At 32.0% G+C, this 22539-nt stretch overlaps 2 protein-coding genes across 2 annotated transcripts; one reads left to right on the plus strand and one right to left on the minus strand.

Moving 5' to 3' along the window:
• Positions 1-480: 480 nt before the first annotated feature.
• On the minus strand, positions 481-10345 carry LOC133286329 (homeobox-leucine zipper protein HDG11-like). Its single transcript, XM_061483736.1, has 9 exons — positions 10244-10345; positions 4378-4560; positions 3418-3894; positions 3212-3313; positions 2883-3098; positions 1917-2094; positions 1511-1788; positions 1127-1216; positions 481-861 (listed from the first exon to the last, which is right to left on the minus strand). Exons 1-9 carry the CDS (start codon positions 10343-10345, stop codon positions 481-483), a joined length of 2007 nt encoding a protein of 668 aa, XP_061339720.1.
• Positions 10346-14987: 4642 nt separating this feature from the next.
• LOC133286308 (uncharacterized) lies at positions 14988-20892 on the plus strand. Its single transcript, XM_061483707.1, has 11 exons — positions 14988-15122; positions 15239-15316; positions 17729-17824; positions 17925-18000; positions 18093-18188; positions 18326-18399; positions 18497-18604; positions 18688-18825; positions 19161-19266; positions 19475-19680; positions 20383-20892. The coding sequence occupies exons 1-11, from the start codon at positions 15054-15056 to the stop codon at positions 20449-20451; spliced, it is 1116 nt and encodes a 371-aa protein (XP_061339691.1). The 5' UTR covers positions 14988-15053; the 3' UTR covers positions 20452-20892.
• The last annotated feature ends 1647 nt before the right edge of the window (positions 20893-22539 follow it).

The raw sequence follows: 22539 nt of genomic DNA on the forward strand, positions 1-22539 counted from the left end.
ACATCTAAGTTATATATCAATTGTCACATATCCATCAACAATTGAACACCATGAACAAAAATCTCGAGTCAACATGTTGCCAAGGAGCACCCTAGCAATTTGAATATCCCTATACAACAAGCATACACATGAATCAAAGAGTTTTGCACCAATATCCCTAAACCCAAAATCCAAATATATATGAAATAAGATCCACTAAATAGCAAGCTTCTCTTGATCAAGCATAGCATTCCTATAATTGGCATCACAACTCACAAGGACAAAGACTAAAAATTAAACAAAAGATACACAGAAATTAAACAAAAGATAAAGCATATATTATATATTGTCCAATATCATTCTGCATAATGGCAGATAATAAAGTTTTAATAACTGCCAACAAGTCAACAACTATAATGATAGCAAAAACTTTGAGTCATATTGTCTTAATTAAAAACCAAGATATAAAACCAACATCATATTGTACTAAAAGATTACTCCTCAATCGGAGTCTTTGATCAAAGCATCCTTAATGTTTTGAACTGTTGAGGTTATGATTGCATTAACACCAGCCACAGATTCCATGTTCACTACAGCTGGGTTAGGCATCAGAATTTGGAAAGCCACAGTCACCAGTGAACCTCTTGGTGATCCTTTACCACTATTTCCACTGCTACTAGATGCTCGAGCATTTATAATAGATGGAGCATCTTCAGAGATGACAATGCCTGATGGGAGAATTGACACCATTGATGAATCTCCACCATTCACAGCTAAATTTATGTCTGGTACCTTAACTGGAGCATATATAACATATGCTCCCAATGGATCTATAAAACATTCTTGAAGAAGAAACACATTGTTCGCATTTGGGTTCAATGACTGTTCCACATGAATGGTTAAAATGATCAGTTTAATCATGTTTATACCAAAAGCAATTACTCATATACCACTCATAATAAATTTGACAATTTTTCATAGATCACAATACTACATGCAGCATATATATATATATATGACATTCGGATTGCAATAATCATTGTTTCCATTTAAAAAACCTTAAGAGAATGCAATAAATGACCCTATATATATGTAACAAAGGGGTTATTAAAATATTCTTTTAGAAAGAAATATGATAAGTACGTACCCGAATAATTGCTACATAGTTGTTCGGATGAGTTCCGTTTGAGATGTGTGAAATCTCATGCATTGAATACCCAGAACAAAGATTATCCCACTGAAAGAAAATAACAAATGAGTGGTTGATTCTATAATGCACATCAAGTTAAAATTTATACACAAGGAGGAGATATTAAGGGCAAGATCATTTTACACAAATATAAATTATTAAACTTTCAATCTTGATCATTGATCTTATTTATATTTAACTGTTCTAATTTATTAGATATATGAATCGTTAGATACAAGCAGATCAATGGCGCTAAGAATGAGTATAAGAACATTCACACCTGTGTAAGTTAATCAAGGCGCAATATATTACAATAAACTAAGGAGTGTTTAGTATGTGAACCTTGATACGTTCTCTAGCATCTTTGAAGAAATCAAAAAGAATCTGTGAAGGGAATGGAAGCCAAAATGAGCTAGCAGCAGTAACAACAAGCATGCCATTTGGCAGGCCATTTGGGTCAGTGTTTTTGCGAACAGCGATCCTAACCCCACTATTACTCTCCTCAGTTAAATGTTGCGGGAAGTCCATCTTGCTTGACATGTTTAAAATTTCACAAAAATTCTTAACCATTCTATGAGCAAGTTTTATCACACTCCTCCTTCCTTCAGGTATAGTGACCACTGAAAAATGAGAATATATATGACCATAGAATTAGCTATATATAAACACACATATAATAGATAAAGAAGATAAAGTAAATGAATGAGCAGCAACATGGTTTGAAGTAAAGAAGATAAAGAGTAACCACCTCCGGAATCATAACTAGGTACGTATTCAGCAGCGGCGCTTGTTAATCTTTCACACATTCTTTGAAGCTCCATAAGCCATCTTTCTGCTCCATACGCAATACTTTTATTAACAAGGTCTCTATACAGCCGATGCGTTTGGAACTTTTCATCCAGTTCAACATGTTCAACCCATGTAACCTAGAAAAAAACATAATAATTTTATAACAAAAGGTTATTTTATTAGTTAGCATTATAATAGCATCAAAATTAAGAGAAGCATGTAAGGATCAGTATAAAGCCACGAGAAACAAATGAGGCTCAAACACATCATTACAAATTAATGGTGGAGACTATATATTATGAGAATAAGGGAAATAGTTCCTCTCATATTTTGACTTAAACATCCAAACAAGGACATCCTAGAGAAATATAATATAAAACTATTAAAAATTCATCACTTATTAACTTGAACGGTTGGATGAGATAATAACTTATCAGAGTCAAGGTAAACACAGGATTACTCTGTACTTTTCCTTCCTCTCCCTTCTCTTTCCTCCCTTTCCCTTCTATCAAGCTTATATTTTTCCCATTCTTGAAAAACCTAATTGTAAGTATAAAAATTTTCCTTTTGCTTTTTGATGTTGTTAGTGACAAAGTTGCTCATGTATCTTTCTCAAGAACTATAGACTAAAAGGGGCATGTTAAAAATGTAGAACAAAAGCAGCAACACCAAAATTTTCTGAAGAAACTTACAATATTTTGTTCATGCATTATTTGACATGTGCACTTTGCTTTAAAATGTTATATAAGAATTATATAGATACACACAATGATTGTATTGAAGATCGAACTAATAATTATCTTAAACAAATTACCTAGTTCACTTCTACTGGCTTAGAATTATCTATTTTCAGACCATGTGTTTGATCATAAATTATAATATTAGCACACTATATGTTTATGACTAATTTTAACTACGTACTAACCTGGGTTGAGCCATCAGCTATTTTGTGAATCATGCAACCCGAGGGAAACCTCCAAGAGCGAGAAAGAGGGTTGAAAGGGTCGTCTTCCTCTTTCAAGTAATCAAACGATACATCAACTATCACCCATATACCAGCTTCAACCTGGTGACAATAGCGAAGGAAGTAGAATTCCCGAGATGGCACTATAGGTGAAAGAACATGCATCTCCTCATACATCTGAAGAAAAAGTCTTGACTTAGTTAATTATGTTACCAAAACAAAAACAAAAAAATATTATAACAAAGAAACTTATTACATATATAGAGCAAGGTTTTCATATGAAAATATACCAATTGCAAAGCTCCACTTCGATTCTCTGACATCCCGCTTTCAAATACTTTGATTGTGTGAGCTTTTGAAATAATTGTAGGGAAAAGATTTATCCATTTTTCCTGAAAGATTAAAACCACACACCCTTATAAGTACACATATATATATCTTTCATTAATAAAAGCAATGAGTAGGAAATTAAATAATAAAGTTTATAAATGCTAACCGAATCTAAGAACATGTCAATTAATTGCATAGGCTTAATTCTCACTATTCGTGAATCTTTGGAAGATTCAACACGAGCAGTGGAAGTTTTGAAGTGACTACCCAAAGGAAAGACCATTTCATAGGTTTCAGGATGAAGCATATATCTCCGATCAGTTGAAGACTTGACCCATATAGGCTCATTAGTGTCCAAAAGCTTAAGTAACTCTTCCTTAGCAGATATTGCAATCTCAAACATTAGTGCTTTTTCCAATTCTTCCCTTTCGTTCGTTTCATGTGGCAACATGTCTTCATCTGAAAATGAAAGACTTGTTGAACCAACACCTAGATTCAGAAAACTACCATCAACACTTAATTTTGGAGTACTTCCTAGTGATAAATCATATGAAGATCCTGCGGAAGGAGGAGCTAGCTGCAACTCTGGATGTGAAATCGGTTTTTGTATGAACCTTGCAAGAAATATAGACACCTTCTCATGCTGAAAAGAAATTCATAAATAAATATGAATCATATTGTAGCCTTTTATCAAAGAGAAAAAAATAATAATATATAATAATAATAGGCTGTGGTTATATTTACTTCTATTTTAGACTTGCCATTTTTATTACATATTTGGTTGTCGTTAATGGTTAATTTTTTCTCTTGTTTAACATTTGATTTCGAATTAATAAAATTTAAAATGATAGTAAGTATAACATTTGTCATAATGACAATAATAATAATCAAATAAAGAGGTTTGTATTTATCATTTAACATAACACAACAAAGTTTTCTACACACACAACATTTTGTGAGGTCCACACTTTTTTAAACAAAAAAAAAAAAAAACTACGGCACGCAAAACGAATCTCTATAACATTACACAATCACTTTTCCTACAACATAACTCTTATAAAACCCTCAAAAACCCTCAAATAAATGGTTTGTGTTAAAAGAGAATGAATAAAACTAGTTAACTAGCCTGTTCTTTTAGACGAGCATTTTGAAGCTGAAGATGTTTGATGGCGTGCTCATCTCCACAAGGTGGACCACCGCAAGATGGGCAAATTATTTTCTTCAAAGCCTCCCTCAATGCAAGGTTCTCGTTATTGATCCTTTCATTCTCAGCACGAAGAGCATTGTTATCTGCTCGCTCATTTAGAGTCTTAAGACCATAACATACATGTTAAATAATCAGTGTAATTACTTAGCAAGCCATGTAAAAGAATTTGTGTCAAACTAGAGAATTAAATATATCACCTTTCTCTGGGTTCTCTTATTCTGAAACCAAAACTTTACTTGTTTTGGGTCAAGCCCAAGCTCTTTGGCTATTTGACGCCTTTGGTAATCGTCAGGATGTGGGATTTTTTTGAATATTCTTTATTTCGAAAATAAAGATCCCAATTAGGTGAGAGGGAATTGCAAGATGAGTTGAATAACAAATACATGAAGAAGAAGAAAATGACACATATAAGCTATATATGAAACATATACAATTGTCTATGGACAATAGACACAAGTCAAGATATGATATAAACATGATGCAATCAGCAAAATGGCACACATAAATGTGAAAGTATAGAGAAATCAACAAGTACATGGAACTATATCTAAAAATGTATTTCATTTTCCTAATTTAACACTTATCGAATGTATCTTTTAATTTATACGAAATAATAAATTAATTTTAAGATTGTGACTGATTTGTATATGCAGCGCAGAAGCTGGTATGTTGCATATATAAGGGGTCATCCCTAGTGCATAAGGGATCTAGTTGATTAGAAAAAATTTAAGCTCTCTTAGAGGCAGTGGCCTATGTCAAATCCGATAAAACATTGACAACATAATACTGCTAAAAAAAGTTTTTTTTAAAAAGGCAAAATTATTGCTAATTAAGTGGGATTTTTTTAAAACAAAAAAAAAGTAATTGTTATTCGATATTAAAGGGTTGGACATCCCTTGTTTAGAAAAAAAGGGAGGGAGGGGGGTGTTAGGACATTAGAAATTGTTGACAACATATTATATTCAAGAAAAAATAAAAAATAAAAATAAAAATTTAATTAATAAATAAACATAAAGAAGCGACTCATATATATATATATATATATATATATATATATATATATATATATATATATATCCAAAAACTATGTTGTTTTGATTAATTAAAGGTGTTTCTGTAATTTTAGGTGAATTAATGAACGCTGTTTTCTTAATTTTATTTATTTATTTATCATATACATTTTACTGAAATACCCTTCAATTAACTCACCTAAAATTACAGAAACACCCTTCATTAATCAAAACGACGTAGTTTTTGGATAGCTGTAGATAACCTTATCTAAACTGACTGTATAAATGTTTTTTTCATATATATATATATATATATATATATATATATATATATAAAAGAAGTGTGGATCGAGAAGTGCAGCCCAAAACTTATAAAAATGTAGAAAATTAACCATTGATGATCTTTAAATTCAAAGATCGATTGAACAGAAGCTGATCAACAAAAATACTTCCTTAATTAAAACCATTAAACAAAGCAAAATCCATGTCTTGAAAGAGAACAAGCCACACAAAGAAAACTAATAGTAATAATTCACCCTAAATGCACAGAAATACATTAATTGAACTTGATCAAAATCCGAAAAAGATTTTATGATATAGCTTGAACTTTGTGTGTGTAGAATTCTCCAAAGAGTATCGATTGGCAATCTTGGTATCTGCTCCGTATGGATTGACACAAGATTAGCCCTTTCATATCATAGCTTCACCCAAAAAACAAGATCAATGCTCCCTCAAAACTATCAAACGGAAATTTTGATAAAACAAAAAAATAAAAGAGATTGTTCACAAGCAAATGTCATCTTACTCTTCAAGCTTAGCTGTTTGTTCTGAAGTATGACGATGGGAGGATCTTTTTCCTTTGTATAAGCTCTGATTATCTTGTTCATCACCAGACCCACTACCCATTCCCAATGACAAATCCATTTTTCAATCTACCTGCTGCAAGAACTAGAGCTTTTTTTTTTTTGTTCTTCCTTTACCCTTTTTCTGTGCGGGAGGTTTGTGAATTCTTAGGGCGGTTATATATGCTACTTAGCATTCACATGCCAAAGCAAGCAGAACCCGAAAAAAGTGAAAGTAATAATGACATTACTTCCTTGCATTGATTTTTCCTTATATTCCTCTGTGTGATGGAGAAGGAAACATTTAATTTATTTTCTCACATAATTAAGAGCAATGCCCTCCAACAAAGTAACAACTAAGTCAATAAGGTAAAAAATAATTATGGAAATTGAATATTTAGTGCGAAAAAAAAAATTGTTTTCATTTAAGAGTTTCTTTGCAAAAAGTCCAATGTAACGGATAGTTTACACCAAGCCTTCCATTTATGGCCAAGACTAATAGATGGACGCTTGTAGTGCATGCATGGAAAACGGAGAGGACTAGCAAAATATCAAACTAAAAAACAAAACCATTGAAACAGGTTCGGTTTCTGGTTTGTGGTTTTCAAAAAAATGCACGATGTAGAGTGGAGTTCATATAATGGGAAGAAAAAGAAAAATTCGAACTTACTTTCATCGCCAGATAGCCTTTTTGTGTTATTGGCTGGACAAAAGTATGTTTAATTTATGCCTATGCGTGTGCGCATTTATGTGTGCCTTAAATGCATGATTATAAAAACAGTTTTAATTTAAAAATTTGATAAATATTTCTTTATGTCATATATATATATATATGATAAAATCATTTTTGTCGCCGCTTTACGTACAGTAATGACAGATATATGATTATGATTTCTCATATTTAATGCTTTCATCATTTGTATAGTTATGATTTCCCATATTTAATGCTTTTAAGTATATATATGGCAAGTATTTGATTACTGCACGTACAGCAGCTGCAGAAATGTAAACCCATATATATATAATTATATATATATATATGTTGGTTTTTTCTAAGTTACTTTACATAATTTTGTCTAATGTTCACCGAAACAACGTTGTTTTGGGACGAAATCATGGTGTATTTATAATTTTAATTTATTTCAGGGATATATTAATTTTTATCATTCTAATTTTTTAATTTTTCAACTACAAAACAATGTCGTTTCAGTGAATATTAGACAAAATTGTCTAAAGTAATATTAAATGCTTTTTTCCCTATATATATAATCAAAAATAGATTATGAATTTATAAAAGTAATTATATTACTCCCTTCTTAAATAATTAAAAGTATGCAATAGATAATATTAAATGTTTCTTAACTAATAAGCTTTAATCAACACTCGTTATATTTTAATTAATGCATATAAAGAGTATACTATGACATTGATTACAAAAGAAAAAATAAAAGTAATAAATAAAAAAAAGGTTTAATGTTTCTCCTACCAAAAGAGATAAAGTTATCTATTGCATTGTCTATCCAAAAAAAAAAAAAAAAGTTATCTATTGCATTTTACCAAAAAAAAAAAGGTTATATATTGCAACCCCTAAATTACATTTTTTTTAGGGTTAGGGAAATTAATAAAAGTGTTTTGGTAAAATTCATATAATAAAAAACAAATAAAGGTACTGAAATATTCTTCATTAATTTCCTAATACTAAAACAACGTAGTTTTGAGGTTGCAGGAGATAATTTATCTCTTGACAAGAGAAACAATAAACCCATCAAATAAAATCTTTAACATATTAGGAATTTAAAAAATTTATTACTCTCTTCTTAAATAGCTAAAAGTATATTTGTAATAGATAATATTAAATGTTTCTTAACTAATAAATTCTTACACTCCTAAGCATAAATGACCGGTCTAAAACATTTATATCATGCCAATAATTACTAATATATCTATATTCATTAACAAAATACTGTTGATAATTACTTTTTTAAAATCTTGTTAAATTTTACAGGGAATAAAGGAATAGTGAAATTAGAAAATAAAATCAAAATATCAGGGTAAGTATTGTTATGAAAAAAAATCATTTAAGTAATAATAGAGAAATGAAAATAATAAATTTAAAATTATTTTTCTTTAAAACAGTAGTAAATGCAGGCTATACTTACATTGGAAATTACGAAAAAGGTAATAAATAAAAGGAAAAAAATTAATTCTATAATTTCAACAAGTGATCAAAACATATTTATAAATCGAATAATTAGAAGAAAAAAAATGATGACAGAAAAACTCCCAAAATCCGAGAATTGCAATATCACTGATCATAATATAGATATCAATACGGGTTGGCCTATCCCGACCAGCCAAAAATGGAACAGAGCAGGTTGATCTGTCGTTGAATATGGGTTAAAAAATGAACTCATTTTGTTTTATAGTAGGTTAACCCACCAACCCGTTAACTTTTTCTAATCCTAATCTTACATGTATACTAATATTTAGTTCAACATTCTTTAGGAACTCATTTGTCTCCATATATAGATAACATTTGTCATAAATAAAATTTTTATTCTTCATTTTTTCTAGAGAGTGCTACGATAAAAAAAAATTGAATATAACAGGAGTTTAGTAACAAATAAAATACTACTTAATTGTAAAATAATAATAATAATAATTAATACCTATTATTTTAAATATTATCTAACCTATTTTTTAATTTAATGGAAAAAAGAAGTTGTGTCATGTAACATAAAACTTCTATTTCCTAATTATCATATATCCAAAATTTTCAAAAAGGAAAACTATTTTTGTAGATAATTTGTTTGTCACGGACACAATAAAAAAGGAGTGGCCTCCGTCAATTTTTTCTCTCTTATGTCTTTTTTTTTAATAAAACTCTCTTATGTCTTTATAGTCTTCCTTTCTCTCTTTTTTTTTTTTTGGATACATAGATAAGAGCTTAAGGGAGAAATCAATAAGAACCTTGAGATTTACCACCTCAAAAGCTAGCTTATTTTTGTGTCTGTGGCAGACAAATTATTTCTGTAATAACTGCAGAAATAATTTCCCTTTTTCAAAAGCACTTCTTTTTAGACGAAATTTTTGTTATCAAATATAAATATTTGGTTCAAGATCTTTTTACACCGGTTTAAGTTACACTCTTAACCTTGATATCGTAGATACTATTTATACATAATGGTTTTGATTTATTAAATATTTCAACATTTAGATCACTTGGATGCAAGCAAATAAATGACCAAAATTTGGTGTAAAATTTATTATTCTTACAATAGTGTAAGAATATCCTGCTCCTTAATATATTTAAGGGAAAATTATATTGAACCATTATGGTTGACAAAAGGGGTCGGAGGGTCGGGTTCGTGTGGGTCAAGTCTGACCCGCGAGTTAAATTGTCCAATCCGTACAGGGTTACAGGTTACGGGTGACATGGGTTGACCTAACAAAATTAAAAATTTCATTTTTCTAAAAAAAATAAAAATAAAAGGAAAAATTTGAATTAAATAAGAGGGTTGACCCGATCGTGACCCACACTTGAGTACATGAATAACACCAAAATTTATTTATTTTTTTAATTTTTTGACAAAACGCGGGCTAATCCACAACACGACATTAATTCATATCATTTATCTAAACTTGCATAAGATTCATTTTATCACATGGATCGATACGACCTGTATTTTGATATATCGTTTTGTGGGTCAACCAATGCGTTATGACACATTTTACCACCCCTATGAACCACACTTTAGGTCATTTTTTGAAAATCATCCTACAATTTCAATTCAAATAATTAATCCCCTTTCACTATCAACTCATAACAATTAAACATATTTAATAAATTTAAGACCAAAAATATTGGGTTGATCGCTTACCACTAGTCCAAAATTTATAATTGTTAGTCATTGTGCAACTCTTTATACTTACATCTACCAGCCTAAGCAATATGATTCGATCTAACTCCAACCCACTTCGAGATGTTGGACTCACCAATAAAAATATCCTTATGCTCATCCCAACACCAACCATCGTTGCTCTAACTATCTTTCGTCATCACCAATTTTTGTCTTTGTTGTTGACCATTACTCATCACCTCTAATTATCAGCCATCGTCTGCTGAATCATTATTTCATTCATTTCTTATTGTCTTACTTCCTTCATCACTTTCTTTTTGCCCAACCACAACATCCAAATATCCACTACATTATGTTATAGTTTCTATTTCCATCCAAATTTGTTCCTTAATCTTTGTTATTATCTATCTGTTTTCATTTCTTATCCCTCCATTTGTTCTTATTTTGATTTTAGGGTCCTAATCCAATACCTAAACCATTGAAAGAAAAAGGCATGGTATAATTTTCACTGTTGCAACGTGAATGGGGGAAGAGGTAAAGATGAGTGACTAACTACTATGATGATCAGGTCATGGAGTGGAAGATGGGTCTCCCAATTGTTGGACAAGTGGCCTCAAACTCAAGAGAGAGGTGAATTGATTTTTAAAAATATTTTCACAAAATGTCTCACTTTCTTTCTTGAAAAAGATTTTCTTGAGTTAATATGATTTTTACATAAGCAAAGCTTAAGGAATAGAAATCAGTACAAGCAAGTACTATGTTAAGTGTAAAGTTAAATAAGCTCAAGTATTCAAATAATGCTTATGTAAAGAGGCAAAGAGTTAGAGAGATTGCAAACACGATATAGCCTGGTTCAGTCACCACCATCATGACCTACGTCCAGATTGAAGCCGCTCGTTCAACTTTTCACTAATTATCAAGCTTCAAGGGTGCTTGACAAACCACTACAACCTTCAAGAATTTTGGTTCTTGAAACCTTTACACTGCTTCCACTCACTTTCTTAGGCTATGAGCAACATTTTCACTAGGGTCTCACTACCCTCAACTCAAATAAACAGAATGAGAGTGTTTAGAAATGGATTTGTACTCTTGAAGTACAGATTATACAAGTTGAAGCTTATGGGTATTGATCAATGACACAAGAATGAAGCTCAAAGGAGTTTTATGATCAATATAAGTAAGAACAAGTAATGAATGAGTTTGATTCAATGAGAATGATCAATAATGATTGCAAAATCAATGGAACAGTAAATCTTGGCTTGCTGATTTGTAATAAATGAGTTTATATAGGTGTTGGCACGAAACTAGTCGTTTATAACCGTTAGACTGCTTACTTCCCAGTAAGTATTCGAATACTTTTCGTGAAGTATTCGAATACTCCATCAGGTATTCGAATACTTTTCTTAAGGTATTCGAATACTTTGTTCACAACACAAGTATTCGAATACAGTCAAGAAAGTATTCAAATACTTTCTTGACAGAGCATCAATGGTGCAGTTTTTCGAGTTGTAAAGCATTGTTTCTTGCCTCTAATTACTTTTAATGTAATTCCTTGACTTGTCGAAAATGTTTTGAGGTTACGAAATATGTCAAGGGTCTTTTTCATAAATCTTAAAGCTTTCAAGAAATTGATGTCATGGATAATGCATGCATAGAGTTAAATATTCTTTGAGCTCATTTATGCATCATTAATCAATTACCTTTACATTTTAGATCTAATCTCTCAAGGATATATTACAATATTGATCTTTGATCTTGATCATGTGTGTTGAATGATTTGCTCTTGTTGTCTTGTTGAATTGCTTCCTTGGACTTTTGATTGTTGCAAGTTGTATTATCTTTGACGTCGCTTCTAAGCTTGTTTGTTATCATCAAAACTCTTGTATAAATGAACTCTTCATTTTAAGTGCATTGGTTTTACACCAATGTCACGATTTCACTCCTCTTTCTTAGTCGTTGATCCCGTTGGAGCTCATTTCCACCTTTATCATTTTGCCGGAGCACTTCTACACACTTCAAATTTAAGTGACTACCTCACATAAGCATCCACAAGTAGGGGTGCTAAACGAACCAGGAGCATTTGGCTTGGCTCGTAAAGGCCTGAGTTTACATGTCTAAAATTGGTTATTGAAACCAGGCTTGAACTTGTATAAAAGCTTGTTTAATAAAAAGACTTCAGCCTCCAATTCAAAAGCTCAGCCTTGGAACCTCTTAGGCTGACCTAGTATATTAACTTTTATTTTTATTTTATATTTTTTATAATATTCACAATAGACTTCTTTCTCCTCAATCCATTTCATCCTATTTTATTGGTTAAATAGAATTTTTGAATGGTTTTGTTCTACATTATACTATTTGGATATACATTGAATTTATGAATCTTTGTGGAATTATTAGTGTTGTGGATCGTATATTTTATTTGGATAAATTTTGGTTGTCTTGTTTTTTTAAAATAGGCTAATAGGCTAAATCAGGTTTTTATTTTTTGTAAATAAGTCAGGTCAGAGGCCAAAAATTATATTCATAACAGGTAACAGGTTCGGTAAGACTAGTACATTTAAACACAAACCTAACCTTTTAAGACCAAAGCCCGGCTCGGCTCCGCTCGTTAACACCCCTATCCACAAGGCCTTCTCCTCTAACAACAACTTCAAGTTAGGTGGTTTTATAAAATTTAGCCTATTTTTAAATCACTTCTCATTTCAATTCTTAAACCTACAACATAAAGTTTATCATGACTAGACCCAAAAGCTATTAGAAAAATTAAAATCAGAGATTGTTCTGGGTTTAACCCTAGCTCCAGGTTTAACTCATTATCCGACTTCGGCCTCTTTTCAACTTATGCCCTCTTCCCGATTTAGGACTCTCTTTGAGCCCAATCGTTGATCCCATGATATTACTCTTCTCCATAACTACCATGATCACCACTAAAGGAACTGCTTCATATCCATGATCCTCCTCCTTAACCGCCCATGAAAACCATTATATATACACTGATAGTACCAAAGGAAAGGAGATTAGTTTATTTCTTTCATCCATTCATACAGAGCATATACACTCGCTTAGGTTTATCTCATCAGAGCATATCCATCATGAACATATCTCAAATACTTAACCTACTGTTGATGTTCACTTCTGAACAGAGATGGATAGACATTTTCCATCTCTAACAAGTCATTCTTTTCGCCTCTAACAAATTTAAAGATAAAATCAAAGAATAAATAACATCTATTTGTAACAGTGGCATCTAAGTTTTTATTCGTTTCTAAATACTCATTCTGCATCCAAAAATATCTTTTATCCCTAAACTTTAATTCTGAACCGGTATGCAATTACTTAATAGGAAAAATGTTTGTCCTTTTAAATGACATAACTTATGTCATTTCGCTCTCACAAAGAGGTGGGACCCATACCTTTTACTTTTTTTTTGTCCACTCTATCTCCCACATGATCTATCTCTTTCTCTCACTTAAAATGACATAATTTTACATCCTTTAAAATGACACACATTTTTCCCTTACTTAATTTATTCGGCTACTTGGCTATATTTACTTTTCAATTTTGGATTAATATTCGATTACTTAATTTTTCTATATATTAACCTTAATGATTTCTACCACGTTCGAAGGAAAGCGCCGAGCAATGATGACCGTTTTGCCTTCCTGAATGGTGTTTCTTCCACTAATTAAACACGATTCAAAAATAAAAGTGTGAATTTGAAGACACTTTAGAAAAATGGTGTTACCGTTGGCAATACAGGTTTAGAGAGAGAACTTGAGTTTAATTTTCATTAAATACATTTTTGGGGTGAGAAGCTTTAAATGTGACTAAATCCCAATTCAAAATTAATTTCATAATCAACTTAAAAATTAAAACTTGTGCAGATATTTAGTGATGGACTTTTTCGACCAACAAAAGTCCATTTCAAATATTGACATATAAAATTAGAAGGATTTTCACATAAAGGGCTTACAAATTACAATGACGTTATTGTTGGGAACTCGGTTCCCTCAAGTCGACTAAACAGCTTTTTGCGGAAGTCAGTCAATGAGATCCTAGATCTCAGCAATTTCCTCAGCCTGAACTTCACCAGGTCGGGCAGCGCAGCGAAAAATCAAAAACGTAAACAGGAGAGAGAAGAAGAATACAAGCAGATTTTAACGTGGAAAAACCTTCTCCAATGAAGAAGTAAAAATCCACGGGACCTAGTCCAAATCAAACGTCCACTATGAAAATAATGTTTCACTCAAACTCTTTCTAAATATCTCTCAAACACAAAGCTTAAAGCTTTGCTCTCAAATCTCTCAAGTATCACTCAAGAGTCTCAAATATTTTTTTTCATCTTAACTTAGTCTCCACCCACAACTAATGAATATATATAGAGGAGGTGAAATAGGTTTAGAGTTTTTAGAAAACCCCTCAATGGGCTTGGGCTTAGCATTAAAGGAGAAAGCCAACAGTTATTCACATATTATTTCGTTAATGGAATTTCCGTAGATAAATTATGGCAAACCTATGCACTGTTTTGATATAATTTGTTCCCACGATGAAAATATTCCAAAAATGTTTTTAAGAAAATAACCTATTTTTTCTAAAATTAATCGAAACCGAACATATGGTAATCGAAAATAGCTTCCTATCTTCAAAGGTTATCGGGCCCTTAAAAGGCTCCCTTTTCCAGGCCCACTGGTGGTATGGTCTAATCGAGATTCCTTTCTTTCCTTTGACGCATGGGCCTCAAATATAATCATCTCATAGCCCAAGTAATATAAAAGCCCAAATGAGCATCTTTCTCCACAGTGCGATCTTTTGCGAGAAATAACGAAGTAGTTAGCTGAAGTGGAACCTCTAGATCTCTCTCTCTCTCTCTCTCTCTCTCTGCGATGGAGTTTCGCGTTTCCATCATTTGGAGCCTGCTCGTCATCTTCTCTCTCTTCTCTTCTCAATCTAGGGTTTGTTTCTCTCTCTCTCTCTCTCTCCTCTCTTCAATTGCGTCAGCCCGTGCGCAATTGATGGCGGTTTCGATCTGACATTTATTTGTTTGATTCGGTTGTGTGTGTTTTTGCAGGGTGAGGCTTCTGGTTCCGTCTTCTTCGTTGATAGCTCCAGTCATCAATTCATTCGCGCTAGATCATCCAACGATGAGGTTGAGGTTCTTCTTTTTGTCTCGTTCCTGCATCATATGCTCTCTTCCAATTCAACTCGCTGATCGATGCGAATTTCAGTCCTTTATTTGAATTCGCATTTATCAAACGGACTTTGTTTGTGACAATATGTTGAGGTTCAAAAAATGAAAACTAAAATTCGTTTTTGAAATATTATGAATAAATCATGAAACGCAAGCCTTCTGCCTAGAAGTTAGTGTTCAAAATGTTAAGGGAAGTGACAGTTGACGAATGAATTAGAACTTTTAATCATACTTGTGAATAGCCCCGCTTTAGCGCCCTGTAGCGGAGTTGCGTTGCGGTGTAGCGGCCGGCCGCCACAGACCGTGCCGCGACGCTCAGGCGAAGTGTAGTGGATGTAGCAGCAGCTATTGCGGCTGAATTGAGGTGCTATTGTGCTGCTACAATAGTTTCTGCAAAAGTTTTCTGTCATAGAAAGAAGAGATTTACAACTTAGATACAAGTGAAAGTGAAGATGAAGATTTAGATGTTCATGATTGTAATTATGATTAGTTCCTTATGTTCTTTGATTTTGACATTTCACTTAAGTGGCAGTTTGAATTTTGAATAATTTTGCCACTTTATTTTGTCGTGTTACGTTATTTGTGACTTTAATTCCTTCAATTTGCTTATGATTTGAATTTTAATGATTAAAATCATTTATGTTCGTTTGAGATCCTTCAAATTTGTTTTTTATGTCACGTTTTCATATTTTAAGTTTTATATTTGTGGAGTACAATTTAGTGTATCACTTAGGTACACTTTGCACAGTAGCATTGTAGCGCTATCCGCTATAGCGTTATAGCAGTTTCGAGGGTCAGCCGCTACGCGCTGCTATCCGAGATTAATAAGTGTACTTTTAATAGATGTGAGAACTGAATTGCAACATTTCGACCTGAGTTCCGGTGTTATGGTATTAGTTTATTACATATAAATTTATTCTTGCCAGTGAAACAAATCCGTCTTCACAATTATTCCAAAAAAAAAAGATCTAGAAGTAAAAGTGATTTCCTGGTAAAGGCATCTTCACTTGAACTTCATTGGATTATGAAAATGTTGCCCATGCTCATGGTTTGTAATAACTGAGGTTAGGAGGCAATTGAGCAGTCAGAGTTCTGGAGTTTCATTGCTAATTTCTGGTTGCAGGGGAAAAAAAATTGGATTTTGCATTGGTAGTATTAGAGGTATTAAAGGGGTTTAATGGACTGCTTCCTTAGGCCAAGGTAACTTGGTTGTAGGTCTGTGAAACTGACAAAAGAAGAGATGGAAAATTGGTGTATTCTGGGCTTTAAACCGAAGCATTGATTAGTAACTTCCAAACTGTAAATTCAGAGGCTAGAAAGGATGTGCTAGCAATTTGGAGAATAGAAACAAGCAAATATGTTGATACAAATCTGGAAAACAAGAAAGGACAAGTAAAGGAACAGCCCGATGAATGGAGAAAACATTTTGCACAAAACCCTTCATTTTATCAAAATCCTTGTGAACTCAAATGTGCTTAGTGCTCAAATGAGAAATCTATACTACACTAGAAAGGGGATTGTTTGCCCCCAGCTTGGTATCCATTTTACATTTTTACTTTTCCTAGAAGCCAATTCTTTTTTTTTTTTCTTTTTTGGTGTAGCTAAAACGCGAGGAGAAAATTTTATATAAATTAATCATAAGGGGTACCTGCTAACATTGACTACTACTTTTAAAGAACTTTTCTTTAAATTATTTCTTTATATATTGCAGTTTAAAGTTTCTTTACAACCTTCTTTTAAATCCAATAAAAGCAAAAATTCTCATGACTTAAACTGGATTTTCTCTTCACACTGGCATCACAGATGCCTTTTCTTGTATAAATAGTGTCAGATTCTAAATCTCCTAGCTCAATAGATAAGGACTATGAATAAGGAGCCTGTTAAGAAATTATGACTATGAATACCCATCTTGAAACATTACCACTCAGACCGGTTAGTTAAATGGATTAACTTTTCTAGGGGCATGCTTTGTTTGGTAAAAAATGGGGAAGAAAAGAAAATGGTGAGACGGGAGAATGAAAACACAGGCAATGAAAATGATGAAGTAGGAGATAATTTTTTTCTTCTCTTGTTTCTGTTTTGTAAAACTACTTATTCAATGGTTACTAGAATTTTTAAATGATACGTGAGACTGGCAATTTTTTAATTGAAATTACTGTAGGCTTATATTATAATTTTCTCTTCACCTTTGTTCATCTTGGGAGTGATTGATTTTATTGGAGCTAAGGTTAAATGTTCTCACCATTTTCATTCTTTCTATGTTCCCCTTAGTTTCACTAATGAGATCACTGCACTCTGTTGTAATAGTAAAAATCAATAATAATGATCTCACTGGATGGTAATATGGTATTATAATATTTCACTTTGCAGCATCCTTCAATGTTGCTTCCGGAAGTTGGTGCTGCTGTGTCAATCTTGCTTGGTTTTGCACCTCCTTTGACCCTTTCAGCTGCCAGCTCATCCAAGGTCCTTGAAATCATTACTGACATTCAGTCTTCACTACCTTATTTTTGCATCATACTTTAGTTATAGGTTTGATTGTTGATAATGTTATGTCTTTCTGCAGTTGAATGAGATTCTGATTCCTAATCCATTCAATAGGCCTCGTGCTGTGTTTTTGCTGGAAGTGAATGGAATCAATGGTCTCTTGCCTTGCTTTTTTAAGTATAATAATTGATATTTATAATATCTTTTCTTTTTCATAAACAATAATAATAATGTATTATGAATGCAGGTCTTGAAAAAATTGTCCAAGATAATGCAATGTTTGGCAATTCATTTTGGAGTCCGAACTTTATTGGTTCAGATAAAGTTGACATTCAACTTCCAGGTGAGACTTTGTACAGTTCATGTGTTTAGAAAAGAAAGAGAATATAATGAAAATGGTTATAGGCACTACCAATATGATTTTGTCATAATTTTTTGTGAGAGGCTTTTCTTTTTTCATTGTTTCTTTAATTCATGCAGATGAAAGTGATGTTTCCGTGGTTTCTTTGGATGAGCAATTGGAAGACTGCACCGACAAAGAAATTAGTGATTTTGTCAGTTTTGATTTGTGTTATACATGTCTATGAGCTATCTCCATATTATTTTATTATTGTGTTATATGTAAAAATGACTTTGTCTTTGTTTTCTTAGTCGTCTTTGATAGGTGGATCATATGCTACTGATGCCCTTGAGCCATTAAATGGAGTGCTTACCATTCCATTGGCAAATGGTGCCACGCTGAATCTCCATATGTCAAAGGTATAAGGAAGATTTTAGGGTATATTTTTCTACTTATTTGTGAATTAAGACTGATTGGGAGGTCTATGTATTTGTGTTTGCAGAAGGAAGAAAGGAAGTTCATTGTAGGTCTTTTGTCTCTCACTCGCAATGTCAAAAGGGCAATTCAAATGCATGACAATTTATCACAGAGCACACAAAGTCCAGCTGAGTTGCTAACAGGATATTTCGATGGCATTAAGGTGTGCAACTTTCTTCCTCCGTCATTTTCTTTTTCTTTTCTTATGACAGAGTCTCCCACGTAGTGAATCTTTAATCTGTAATTTCAGTACCCTGACAAAAGGAGCATTGATTCCCTTATTTCTTTTATTTCTTTTGTTACACGTATGTTTAAAGAAAACAAAAGTAATATTGCATACTAGAGATAATAGACATTACTCATGTTATATAGTTTGTAATACAACCAATAATATAGAACAAAGTTTTGTTGTAGTTCAGGACATATTTTTTTTCACGTTTACCTGCAATGTGTTGTTGTACATGGATTGTAGTTGGCTTATTGACTATTAATGTGCAGGCTCTGCAAGAGCAATATGAAAATGAAAGCATTGCTCAGCATGGAGTTGAATTGCTACTTGCAACTTTGACAAAGATATTTGGTTCACTGCAAGAAGCATATAAAGGTCTATTTTTGTCAGGCTTAAATAATTGCTGTATGGTTTTAAATTAAAGCACTACAACAGTGGTACTGATTTGCTTTAGTATGAAAAACATAGTCAAATGTCTGTAGCAAACGCTCAGCTGATCTTTTGTTTCTTCAGATGTCAATTTTATTGGTCTGAAGAGTTCATTTGCTTTCATTTAACATCTAAATGGTCAATGACTGAGCAGGTCAAATTGTTGGAATCATCTACTGTCATACAAACATTCCTCAAGAGTCGGGCAAGAAGTTTGATGTGATCTTTACTCCCCACCATACTGCTCGATGGTTGGAAGAAACAAAAGAATTGAATGCAACAGGTCCAGAAGTGGTGCTGGTTAGGAGAACCCTTGCTTGGATAACAGGAATAATTTTGCTCATTTCAACTCTTATGGGGGTAAGTGGGTGAAATAATCATTCTAGGAATATAAATTAAATAAAAATGAAAATTTTAAAAGAAACACCTTTTTTGTGTGGTTAGAAATATTTGTCATTGAGATCTAGCTAAATGTTGGAAGACAATTCTGGGAAGAGTTTTTTTCATCAATTTCTGCTTTCTTACTTTAACTGTTCCTTTTTTCCCTTAATATTTGATTGGAGCAGGGGAGTAGCCTTTCTTAGCAACTATTTGAGAACTTACTCAGGACTAAACTTCTAGTGTTAGTTTCTTGTTGTGTTTGAATGATTCTTTTGTTTGGACAATGGATGCAAGTATCAAAATTATTAGTTAGTTTTTTAGTATAAACCTTTTCTTTTTTGTTAAATCCTATGGATATGTCACTCGGTCAGGGTGCCAGTGACTGGGTCCTAGACGTGGAGGCCCACCCAAAGGGATCAAATGATTAACGCCAAGGATTGTGTTTTTCTTTTTCTTTTCTTTTTTCTTTTTCTTTTTAATTCTTAAAAGAGGGTACTCAATTAGCCCTTGGTGTCAGGGGGATCTCTTTGAAAGGGATGACGAATAGGGACTATCTGTTGGATAGTCTAATTACGTATATAGTTCCTATAGAATCCGTCATTAATGATGCAATGGTGGATAGTTAATGTTGAGATTTGATCATGACCACAAATATTTACTAATTTGTATGTTTGCTGGCAGATATATTACCTCTTGAACATGCCACTCACGAGGGACACACTTCTCTATTCGAATGTCAAGCTTGATTAGGGGCATGGAATCATACCAAGACAAATCTTTCGAACCAACCAAGGAGGACCGGTCTGCCTTGAACCTTGTGATTAGGGGTTTTTTATAGGTGCCTCTAATCAATGTGCATGATTACATTATTGTTGTTGAAGAATTAGTTTCTGGTGTTTAATGGATCGGTGTAGCCAATTATATTCATAATATCTGGTAATGGAAACTAGTTGGGTCAGGATTCGCGTCTACAAAATGGGGGATTATTGGACCGACGTTGTTTAAATGGGTAGCATGGATACTTTACCCCGTGTTTGATCAGGGCTTGGATAGTTGTATGATTATTGCAGCCGTTTACAATAATGTGTACCCCGCGGTTAACACTTTGATTGAAATTATTTTTAGTTATAATATTGTAATTTTATATACAATAATAATTTCAGAGCCGTTGCATCCTGTGCCTTCCTGTTTGTAAATTGTCTGCTCACCATTTTTTGACATTGTCCTCCTGTTCTCCATGTGAATGGTTTTTGACTTCTATGCTCTATCTCGAATCTAATCAATGGTTCGTTTTTAGTAGTTAATGGGATGGAATTAAGAATAAACTCAACAATTTACTTTTTGATTATTAACATGTTATTGCGTTGGTTTTATAAATGTTTTTGTTATCAAATTAGTTTTTTTAATATTGGTCTCATGTCACATGACATTAATGTATTTTATTTTTCGCCTAAAATTATTTTATATTATAAATTTTTTCATAATATTATATTTAACCTTAATTAATGGATGGAAATAAAAATTAATTTTATCTACGTAAGCTATATTTTTAAAATAATTATGATTCATATTTATTTGATTGTTTTGATTCAACTTAATTAATATTAAAATAGCAAATTAATTGGCAATAATATAGCAATTGTGGGTGTGAATTTTTTTAGTCTAATTAATGAATCTTTTATGAGTTATTAATATTAACATTTTTTCTTTTCTTTTGTTAATAAATAATTTAATGATACACTAAATTAGCAAATGTTATCCCAATAGATGAATTTTAATATTATGTTTTATGGTTTTTTTTTTTTTTGTAGTCAATGCAGATAAATTATCTAGATTTTTTGTAATTATAATTTATTTCAAAGTTATAATAGTCTTTATTATTATAATTTTTTAACCTTTCAACTCAAAATGACATCGTTTTGAAGATGAAAGATTAAAAAATTATAATAATAAATACTGTTATAAATTATAGCCCTATAATAAATTAAAATTACAAAATATCTTGATTTTCGTCTCAAAATAACATCGTTTTTATCTGTCATAAAGACAATCAAGAGTGAACCTCTTTATATATATATATATATATATATATATATATATATATATATAGGGATAGGATCAACTTACACCGGTGTAAGAATAATAAATCATACACTAAATCTTAACCGTTGATTTCCGAACATCTAATGGTTGAGATTTGTTGAGAATTAAAAATTAATTAATTAATGAGACCTAATAAATCTTAACCGTTAGATATAGAAAATTAAAGATTAAGATTTGTTGTAAGACTTATTATTCTTATACCTATGTAAGATGATCTTGTCCCATATATATATATATATATATATATATATATAGAGGCAGGATCCTTTGACACCGGTGTCAAAGGAAAAGTTTGACACCTCATCTGAGAGCTGTTAGATTAAAAAAAAATCAATGGTGTCACATGCTTACAAATCAGAATCGTTGATTTTTTTTAATCTAACGGCTCTCAGGTGAGGTGTCAAACTTTTTTTTGACACCGGTGTCAAAGGATCCTGACTCATATATATATATTTATATATGAAGTAGGATCATTTGACACCAGTGTCAAATTTAAAATTTGACACCTTATCTGAGAGCCATTAGATCAAAAAAGATCAGAGATGAGGCTCTCAGATGAGGTGTCAAATTTTAAATTTGACACTGCTGTCAAATGATCCTGCCTATATATATATATATATATATATATATATATATATATATATATATATAGTAAATCCCATTATATTTTTTTTCTCAACCAAATATCTTTTTTCACTCTGTGGCATAGAGCCATAGACAATATTCTCTAATGTT

The sequence above is a fragment of the Gastrolobium bilobum genome, unplaced genomic scaffold, assembly GCF_033153095.1.
Source record: "Gastrolobium bilobum isolate Gb01-03AN ecotype WA unplaced genomic scaffold, APGP_CSIRO_Gbil_v1 utg1891, whole genome shotgun sequence".
NCBI lineage: Eukaryota > Viridiplantae > Streptophyta > Magnoliopsida > Fabales > Fabaceae > Gastrolobium > Gastrolobium bilobum.